This window comes from Tachypleus tridentatus, chromosome 10 (genome assembly GCF_004210375.1).
Source record: "Tachypleus tridentatus isolate NWPU-2018 chromosome 10, ASM421037v1, whole genome shotgun sequence".
NCBI classification, from domain to species: domain Eukaryota; kingdom Metazoa; phylum Arthropoda; class Merostomata; order Xiphosura; family Limulidae; genus Tachypleus; species Tachypleus tridentatus.
In genome coordinates this window covers 39,747,389-39,758,950 of record NC_134834.1, presented here as the reverse complement: position 1 = coordinate 39,758,950, position 11,562 = coordinate 39,747,389, and the positions used below count along the sequence as shown (strand labels likewise).

General features: G+C 29.5%; 1 protein-coding gene across 4 annotated transcripts; it reads right to left on the bottom strand.

Annotated features, from left to right (window-relative positions):
- Positions 1 to 4,238: 4,238 nt before the first annotated feature.
- On the bottom strand, positions 4,239 to 10,160 carry LOC143229105 (serine/threonine-protein kinase PAK 3-like). 4 transcript variants are annotated; one of them, XM_076460939.1, is made up of 4 exons: positions 9,902 to 10,160; positions 9,570 to 9,705; positions 8,663 to 8,841; positions 4,239 to 4,585 (listed from the first exon to the last, which is right to left on the bottom strand). In XM_076460939.1, the coding sequence occupies exons 2-4, from the start codon at positions 9,634 to 9,636 to the stop codon at positions 4,487 to 4,489; spliced, it is 345 nt and encodes a 114-aa protein (XP_076317054.1). In that variant the 5' UTR covers positions 9,637 to 9,705; positions 9,902 to 10,160; the 3' UTR covers positions 4,239 to 4,486. The 4 variants fall into 4 exon arrangements, 3 of the variants coding, with proteins under 3 accessions (XP_076317054.1, XP_076317053.1, XP_076317055.1); XR_013015668.1 differs by lacking the exon at positions 9,570 to 9,705; XM_076460938.1 differs by lacking the exon at positions 9,902 to 10,160 and having other exon boundaries at positions 9,570 to 9,887.
- Between the last annotated feature and the right edge of the window lie 1,402 nt (positions 10,161 to 11,562).

Below are 11,562 nucleotides of genomic sequence, written 5' to 3'. Positions count from 1 at the left end.
CATTCGCAGTTCAGATTTCATAAGTTTTCATGCTTAATTTATATAACAATTTACATATCTTTATAACAATAGTTTTATGTTGATTTAATAGTACCCCAGTAACTCAGCGGTATGTCTGCGGGTTTACAACGCTATAAATCGGGTTTCGATACTCGTGGTGGGTAGAGCACAGATAACCTATGGAGTAGCTTTTTGCTTAGTTTAACGCAATAACTTTGTTTTAGCAATAATATAAACAAACCAGTTATCCTCTCTGAACATATAAAATATAAATGTAAAACAGTATTTAAAGCTATTGTCTGCTGTATATTGACTTCCTCGCTGGTTGGGACAATGCTTGACACATATTTTATAGTTTTGAAAAAAAAAACATTTCTCAGATATCTGAAACCAATTTCATAATTTGCATATAAATAGTTATTTGGTTTTACGCGTATTATAGTAAAATGATTGCTACATAAAGAATAAATTATATATTTTAAAATGTTTATTAACCGATTATTGTTTTTAAAACAACAAAATTTTCTCGATTGATGAGTATTGCCCCACTATAGATATTTATTATTTACATCTTCAGACAGAAACATCAGCTTCAAAAGAAATAAAAGGCGTTGATGAATGTATCCAGAGGGAGGTGTCAAATGACATCAGGCCTCCGTCTACTAGACTTGTCAACAGCGATGATAAAATTATCACCGTAAGACTTGTCAGAAAACCAGAACATCACCAGAGAAACGTTTTTACTGTTATTGAAAATGCTGAAAGCCGAGACAAATTTATTATTGCTAGAGCTCCGAAATCAACACCCACGTGTCAGTTAAAACGTTGCCAAAGCAAACATAATTTTCTTATACATGAAAGTAAAAAGAATAATCAGGTTAAATATGTTGACATCCCTCACAAGGCTGTTTTTACAGCAGCTCCGAAACTAAAACCCAAAAATTATATAACTCAGAAGCATACCATATTGAGAATAATTACTTTACCTTATCTCATAAGTTACTATTTTTTTTACATTTTACTCACTGATATAATAAATAAAACGCACACATGAAACACAAAGAATATAATATTCACCTGGGTCTTCTCTTTTTTGCTGTCAACTGTCATGACTCGAAAGCTTACTTTTCTGTCTACTAAAGGTATTGATAAATCAATAATGTTTTTATGTAATAAATAATACAACTAAGAACACAGAATAATAGCACACAGAAAACACTGTCCAATAAATATGATGATTTTGTGGCTTTTTAACTATATGATAATATCCTTAAAGAAATTAAGCTAAGCTCTTCAATGTAATTAGTAATTTCCATCAGAAGAAATTTGAAACCAAATGATAAAATAGACAAAGCTATATAAAGAAAACAACAAACCAGATCGCTTGATAGATTGAAACCTTAGTTTTTTATTGGGTATAAATAATATAGTGCAAAACACTAAAGATAACTATTAGCATTTGTGAAAGATATAACTGCAAGAGGTGGGTCTGGTTATCTAATTATGGTATGAAGAAATAACAAATAGAGCTATATCACTGTGTTAAGTTTGGTGTTAACTGAGCAAGAAACGTGGAAACGTATAAGAAACAGACACATACACACATATTGATGTTTATGTACATGTATATACATTCAATGATGGTGAACATTTTAAAAATTCAATTAAAGCCCAGTAAAGTATGGCTGAAAGTTCCAGTGTCGAAAACAATAGGTCGTAATGAAACTTCTTTACAAATATTAGATGAACTATAGAAGATTATGGCTCATATCTAAGGGCATAATATTCAAATTGTGTTTATAATTAAGAATGCCATCTTTCTTAATTTTAGTAAATATATTGGCAGTTTCATCATAACTTTTATTAATAGATTATTTTGAAGCTCCTACGCCTTTACCTTTAACGAAAGTTAAATGTTTATAGGAATTAGATAACTTACACATCTGCCTTATTTGGTATATTAGAATAAATACTGTATTTCTTTTTATGTTAGAAACTGTTGAATTTATCTCGACTCACAACTCATTAATTTAACTCAAAAACTAAGTCAACCACAGATATAATTAAATGTTGCATCGTAGCATCCTTTTTTTAAAGGATTCGATGGTCCTAAAAAGGACCTTTTATTGTAACTCAGTAACTAGGAAAAATCATTAGCTTCAGAGGAAACCAGGTCTCACCTTCTACAAATCCTGTTGAACCTGTAAAACAGAAAAAGAACATTTTATATTTGAACGCTTTCAACCCGCAAGTCTCACATAACTTTTAAAAGATGCTGTCATACAGTAATCACAGGGTAACGTGTTATAGACTTGAAGGATGTAATGTTTGATGTAAATTAGACAACAGATATAGTTTTATTCTCAAATGATTATTAAGAGTGTCTTATAGTTTCAGTATATTCTATTTAACCTTTAAACAGAGGGAATGTTGTAGGTAGCAGCATCAAATGATGATGGCTGCCGTTTAAAGGTTAAATTTGTAGGAATTATAGATTGTTGTTTAATGTCAAACACATTCAGGACCATATACTTCACTGATGAAAAGTTTAGGTTTCTCTATTTAATACTTTGATATGTGTAGTTTTTCAGTCCACCATCGACCCACAATGAGATGCGATCTTCATTAAGTTCATCCGTAAAATCTACGAGAAACTATCCTAGAGATGGATCGTTAGTTCCAACTGATATATAAACGATATTATATCACAAAACAGGCAGACCTAACTTTCAAATGTGTTGTGCAATTTCAGTCAAGCGTGAGAAGTGGTGAGTCAGCTGTAAAGATATTTGTTTAGTCACTCTGAGGAAAATATTCATGTTTGCGCTTTCAGTGGGAAGAAATAACTACATAATTGACAAGGGTAACATCAGAAATAATCTTGGCTGGAACACGCATTAATGTACAATATTCTTTAACAAATGCTACATACATCAACTGGGTGGCATCCATGATATTAACACTCACTAAACTTATAGACAAGGTTTCGTTCCGTACGGAATACATCTACCCTTAAGTTAAGAATTTGTTTTTCTGCACCATTCACGGTATAATTATTGTTAATTCCTTTTGATTCCCCAATAAATCTATCCACCGTATACTGACTGACCTGTATGTGTTATATCCATGGTTGAGGATAAGAGCGTTGTATAATGAAGGGCTAGAGTTACTCATTTATTTATATAATCGTACACGTGGAAACAATGTTGGTGTATGTAAGGGAGAATTATCACACGTTGAAAAACACCTTGTTCTTGAATTAGGTAAAGTTCTATCGGAATATATAGATATCAGAACGGCATTTGTGAATAAAAATTTGTTATCGGTTGAGGTCAGATATCAAAATATTTCCTGTAAATCCATTTTTGGAAGGCAAAGATGTAACTTTCCTCTCGTTACTATCGATGTCATTTCAGAACTTTCTTTCAAAGTACTGTTGTCATGGTGTCTTATAAATAAGTTTGATGTTTGATATGAGTCCCTAGCAATTATCTTTGGTTCTTCAGTGTAACGAATATGGGAAAAATTTCTTCTTTAATTTTAGTAGGCCAAAGGTTTTTTTAAGAACACAGCTAAAGCTACAGCAATAAAACTGAGACTGTTAATAATGATCTTGATGTTGAGGTATTATGTCTCCACCGACAATGATATTTGGCTTAGTGTAGTTTTGTGCTTAACATCAAACAAACAAGCTTTATACCCTTTAAAAATTGTGTCCTTACCGTCAAAACCATAGACAACTTAGTAATAAATTTCATATCTTCCTTTATTAGTGTCAAAATTATATTTTTGTGAAAGATCTGTATCATCCCTAAACTGAAGAAAATACAAATGATTTGGTACCATGACGTAAATTTTACAGCCTTCATATTTTATTATTTCACACCAATAATTCTCTGAAAAACATTGTTTTATAGGGTTCTTTTTCAACATTTTGAAATAATATCTATATTGATAAAACCTGAGATGATAGGCTTTGATTTTTATTGATAATTTATACCTGTTATAACAACCTACCGATGTAAAATATCTATCGAAATCTGTAGATATTGACCTTTTGTAGAAATGTTAGAGTAATAGACAATATAATTGGTAGAGCAATGATTATCATTCAATTATGGAAATCCTTTATCATAATTCTAGCAATACAAACTTAAGCCAAGTGAACCTTTCAAAGTACTTTTGATCGTGGCTATGAGAAGAACAAAAAAAAAGAAAAATGATCACACTTATCTTCATTAGAACGAGAATATTTGACTCTTAATATTCCCCAAAAATGTTTATTGTAAAATCATCTGCAAAAATGTTAATAGAATTTAGTTATATAAAAAGACTTTCCCCTTTTTCACACTACATAATCAAATAGCTTGTTATTGCCTCTTTCTTTAGCTTAAAAGTTTCCTTATATGTTAGTGGCTGAGGGTGAAAGTAGAGAAATCTAAACTGTAAACAAGTCCGTCTCTCTCGGTTCTCCATTTCACTAGTACTAGTGGTTGGTTGGCTGGTTGGTTGGTTGATTTGGTGTTTTACGGTACAAAGCAGCTAGGCTATCTGTGCCTGTACTAGTGGATAGTGAGTTTAATTCCTACACAAAAATAACAAATATAGATATATATTAATTCAACCTTCATAAAACATAAAAATATTAATAGAGTGTAAATATGCTTACAAACTCAAAATCACTTTTGTATCCCATTGCAGAAGTAGATAATGTTTGTTACATAATCTTCCTAAACATTGCAAAAGCAATTGACCAATATGTGTAACATGCTGACTTTACATACATGGACTTGACCTTCATGCTCTAATTATATATTTATACCATATACGTCTGAGAACATTACATGTATGAATAGATACTTACATAAAATGTCCAAACTCAGCAAATGTATCACTAACTGTAATGTATTAAAGTGTTGTGTTGTTGTTGTCAAGCAGAAAACTACCCAAACAGATAGATATCTGTACTTTTCTCACTGAAAGTAACGAAACCCGATTTGTAGTGTTATCAGCCCTTAGTCTTATCGCTGAGCCAAATAATTTGATAAGTCAAAAATCAGGAAAGTTATGAGTTATAAACCTTCAAAACATTGATCTCGTAGTGACATATTGTAACAAAGTACTGTTACAAAATTAATTAAAGCTAACACTAAATCATTCATGGTACATTATGCAACTTACAATAAATCATTTATAGATATATTATACATCTGAGAACAAATCATTCACAGTATATTATTCAACTGATACAAATGATTCATATTTACATTATAAAGCTGATTCAAAACCTTTTGTAGTAGTTAGAGAAAAAACTTTGTCATTTATATATACATTATACAACTGACATTAAATCATTAATAATTACATTATAAAACTGATTCTAAATCTTTCACAGTACATTATGCAATTAATACAAATCATTTATACGTGTATAAGTAACACTAAATCATTTATGGAATACACCATACAGCTGAAAACGAGTTATTTTTGCACATTATACAACTGGGACTAAATCATTCATAGATACGCTATACAACTGAGAATAAATCAGTTATAGCACATTATACAACTGACACTAAACCATTTATAGATAAATTATGCAACATACAGTAAATCATTTATACAACTAACATTAAATGATTCATGGTACATTATACAACTGGCACTGAATGATTCATAATTGCATCATAAAACTGACACTAAATTATTTATAGATACATTATACAACTGAAAATGAGTCATTTCTAGTACATTATACAATTGACACTCAATAATTTATATATATTACACAATGACACTAAATGATTGACAGTGTGTTTCAAAACCCACATTAAATCATTGTCAGTAAATTGTAAAACTGGCATTAAAATCATTAATTGGTACATTAAACAACTGACACTTAGTCATTTATGGGTACATTATACAACTGACACTAATTCATTTATGCATACATTATGCAGCTGACAATAAATCATTTATAGGTATATTATACAACTAACTCTAAATGATTTGATTAATGGTACATTATACAACCGATTCTAAATCATTTATAAATACATTATGCAACTGATTCTAAATCATTTATAATACATTATATAACTGATTCTAAATCACTTATACTACATTATACAACTAACACTAAATCACTTATACTACATTATACAACTAACACTAAATCATTCATAATTGCTTTATATAACCGATTTAAATAATTTATAATACATTATACAAATTACACTACATTATTCAGATATGTATCAATAACTAACACAATCATTTGTTGTACACTGTATAAACGACACTAAATCATTTATAGGTACATTATAAAGCTAACACTAAATCATTCATTGTACATTATGCAACTTACACAAAATTATTTATAGATACATTATACATCTGACAATTAATCATTCATAATATATTATGGAACTAATACAAGCCATTTATAGTTACATTATAAAACTGATTCAAAATAAATCACTGTATATTACACTAATAACTCTATATCATTTATATATACATTAAAACAATGTCACCGAATCATCGGCAGTAAATTGTAAAACTCACACTAAAACACCAGCACATATACAACTGGCACTCAATCATTTATATACACAAGTGACACTAAATGATTGGCAGTAAATTGTAAAACTGTCACTAAATCACTAATTGGTTCATTAAACAACTGATACTTAGTCATTCATGCATACATTACACAACTGACACTAATTCATTCATGCATACATTACACAGCTGACAGTAAATCATTTAAAAGGTGTATTATACAACTAACACTTAATCATTCATGGTACATTATACAACTGACTCCAAATCATTTATTGTACTTTATACAACTGACCCTAAATCATTCATAATTGCATTATATAACTGATTGTAAATCATTTACAATACATTATAGAAATGACACAATATCATTTATATGTGCATTATACAACTAACACTAAATCATTTATAGGTACATTATACATCTGAAGGTAAATTATTCATAACACATTATACAAATGATACTAAATCATTTATAGATATTTTATATTACTGACATTAAATCATTTATAGTACATAATGCAAGTGATACAAATCATTCATGGTTGTATTATATAAGTGACACTAAATCTCACACAAAATCATTAATTGATTTATTAAACTGACAAAAATAATTTATAGTACATTATACAATTGTCACTAAAGAAATTGCAGAACATTGTACAGACGACACTAATTTATTTGTAAATATATTATACCAATGACAATAAATCATTTATAAGTACAGTATACAACTGACACTAAATCACTTGCAGTACATTGTACATAAGACACTAAGTCATTTATATGTACATTATAAAACTGAAAATAAATTATTTATAACACATTATACAACTCACACTAAATCATTCATTGGTACATTAAATAACTGACACTTAGACATTCATAGATACATTATAAACATCAGACTAATTTGTTTATAGCTAGATTACACTATACAACTGAGAACAAATCATTTATAGCACAATATACAACTCACACCAAATCATTTATACATATATTACACAACTTAAAGTAATTCATTTATACAAAATGGTACAACTGACACTAATTCTTTTATACGTATGTTATAGAGCTAACAATAAATCATTTATAGGTATATTGTACAACTGCCACTAAATCATTCAAAATACATTACACCACTGACAAAATCATTTATAACTGCATTATCTAAATGGTTCTAAATCATTTATAAAAAATTACACAATTGAAAACAAATAATTTAAAGGACATTATACAACTAACAGACTAAATCATTTATACATTCATTATAAACAGACACTAAATCATTCATTGGTACATTATACCACTGACACTAAATCATTCATAGTTACTTTTTACATCTTACTCTAAGTCATTTATACCACCTTATACAACTGAACCCAAATTATTTCTAGGAAATTATACACCTAACACTAAATCACTTTTAGTGCAGTACACAACTTACAGTAAATCATTTATAGGTACATTATATAACTGATTTTTTACAAGTGACAATAATTTATAGATACGTTATACAACTGACACTAAAGTATTCATAGGTACACACAACTGGCATTTTATCATTCATAGTAACAATTTACAGCTAAGTAAAATCATTTATAGTATATTATAAAACTGACACTAAATCATAAATGGAACATTATATAACTGACACTTAATCATTTATAGAATATTATATTACTGACACTTAATCATTTTATAGGGCATTATACTACTGACAGTGATTGAGATGTAGATACAATCTACAACTGATACTAAATCATTTATAGAACATTATACAATTGACTTATAATTTTATTGTGACTATAGGTTGTAGCCATATTTGATTTTCATATGATAATTACTAATTTATTCTATAAATGTATGACTTTGAAATAACTTCATACTTAAATGTAAGGTATAATGTATTATTTATAACCACAATTTTAAAAACGTAGACCTGTGAGATTGATATTTGAAATTATTCTTAAACACCTAGTGTTACTCGACATTTTCGTACTTAATTTAATAAAGATAGTATGTTAATGTACACTTTATAACAATAGAATTCAAAATAATATAGAATGAAGAGATATGTAACACTAAGAACACCGACACAGAGTTCGACTCCTACAAGATAACTGTGCAAGTAGTTCACTATGTTTGGATGTTTCATTTCACACAGTACTTGAAGTTCAGTGATTAACTCTTCTGTATTAGGTTGCCACGTTAGATAAATCTGCTTAACAGCAACTTTCAACCCAGTCCCGGTTTCTGTGGCTTTATTTCCAGCTGCTGAATCACAGAAACATTAAAATAAATATCATTAAAATCTGTAATTTTTTGGCACGTAAAGACGTTACCATATTCTGGTGATAAAAGTATTGTGCTTTAAAAAACAAATGAACAATGAAATATCACCTATTTAAAGGATTTGTAAGGTGATAAAACTGTATGCTTATCTTATTATACAGGAAATGCAACATCATACGTTATTAAATATCTCATTATATGAAGACTACTATAAAGTATCAATATAAAATAAACAGCAGGTTACATTGACACATGTAAGCACTGCTTTTTAAAATAACATCAGTAACTTTTTGAAATAGCTTTCAGCTGTTACAATCAAAATGTACTAGTAATGTGATGGGTTTAGAATCTTTTCAGCCAAGCATTCATGGGTGAAATAATCCATTGGGGCAAATGTATGCTTTTAAGCACAATAATATAAATGTCACTATTGATTATTCTGTTCTATAAATCTTGTAAATTTGTGTGTGATCAAATGTACTTTAAAATTTCACAACACAATGATGTCTTTCTACACTGTTATTTTATTCTTCATAATTTGCCAAATACTCTCTTTTAATCAAACTGTGCAATTATTCAGTTTCAAAATTTTAACTTTCTGAACTATGAAACTATTTTTACTGGGACTAAAATAGTTATTTTTTAACACAAACTTTTGTTGATGTAAAATAAAGTAGATATATTTGTGTGAGATGGATCAAACTGCCTACTTGTAACTCTATTTTCTTTATTCCTTGGTAGGTGAGAGAATGGGAAGATGTTGCTAATATTGAACATTTCTATATTTCTTGATTTAAGTCACATTATCAATACATGAAGAATATCATTCTACAGACTGGTTACCACCTGTTACGAATGAAAAAGTGTTTTGTAAGAGGTGTGACACTCAAATTGGTAACATTAACCTCGACATTCGTGGTAAATAGTGAATCGAACAAATTGTTTTATAGATGAATACAAATGTGCGAAAAACAAACAAACAGGAAAACAACAAAAATTGTACAGTGAATTAACAATAATAAAAGCGATTAATAAAAAATACCATTTCAACAGTATAACTATTTAAGTTATAATTAGAAAGCACACCAAAAAAAATCAACTATCTAAACAAGAACTCTGCCAAAAACGAAATGATAGTCTAGTAGAATTGAATGGAGGGCGTCGTATGTGTGACAAGAATGCGTGGCACTATTCTATGTGTGGTGGAGGGTTTTCGTCTGGTAATTTGCATGAAAGACTCATTGCAATGAAATATTTCCAATGGAGGAGCGGTAGGACACTTGTGGTATGCGTAAAAAACACTTTTGTTTATGGAGGGCAGCACTGAATGAGTATAGCAATTTAAGTGAAAGGTAATATACGGAAAAAATTCATTGCAATGAATAAAATATGTATACATTTGCAATATGTAATAATGAAGTCATTTTGCGAATAAAATAAATAAACTGGTAATTTTCAGTTTGAGTTAGTAAATTTCTCATTTCTACTAACATGTTTACAACTCTGCTATTTTTTTCTTCTACCCAAGAAGGAAGTGAAATACTGTCAAAGTTGGAAGTATTATGCAGAAAGTGTAAAGACATCTTGGTCCACATTTCAGTAGCCAGTGTATGAGATTTACTTAACCCTTGTTTGAAAATTCAGCAGGATAACAATCCATAACTTGGTTTCCTCTGTATGAAATTATTTGAAAGAAAAGGAAAGAATTGTGTGTGTGTGTTTTCTTATACCAAAGCCACATCGGGGTACTTGCTGAGCACACCGAGGGGAATCGAACCCCTGATTTCAGCGTTGTATATATCCGTAGACATACCGCTGTACTAGCGGAGGGCGAAGGAAAGAAATTGGGATGTAAAATTTACAAAGTGATCAGCTTAATGTCATATATTTTTTTAGTTGGAAAGTTTTTAAAAACTAATGAACGTAAAACAAAAAATAAACAAAATACCAGCATACAAAAAAAAACAGTTAACTGATTATTGAAGTAATATACTTAAAGTAATACCCGCTTATTAATTAGTGTTTTGTTCCAGAAATGATCTTTTTATCTCTAATATTTTACTACTTAGTACAAATTTATATTTAAATCACTATATCATTCTTTTGCAACTTTTCACAAAATGTTAAGATATATTTTTCTCGGATTGACTGCCTCCCAGTGAAACAGGATAAGTCTTCACATTGACAATGCTAAAAATCAGTGGACACAGCATATAGCGTGATGTGGGTATGCTATAAGATCTTTGATTGCTTAGACTTGTTTTGCGTTTGAAACTGGTTTTATGGCAGATCGTAAACTTTTCTTCATCAAGTACGAAGTTCTTTCATAATCTGAAATATTTAAAACATTTCAAAGATTGATTTATTTCAACGGTGCACATCTCTAACAGCTCTAGCGGCACGAGCTAACAAACATAACGACCTTGCGCGGCTTTTGCAACACTTCGTGACCTTTCAGTACCCTCACATAATTAACCTCATTTAATCACAATAACAATATTGTTTTCCAGCACTGCATTAGTAGGTCTGGTTACTTATAGAAAGCAGTTAAACTCAATGAACCCAAAGATTCTTGCTTTAATTATATTATCTATTTCTGTCAAGCAACTATTGTTAGTTTCTTCATACACCCTCAAGTCCTTCCTGCATATCCTAAAAATAATTGTTGAACATTTACTTGTCTGATTTAATGGCTCCTCTGCA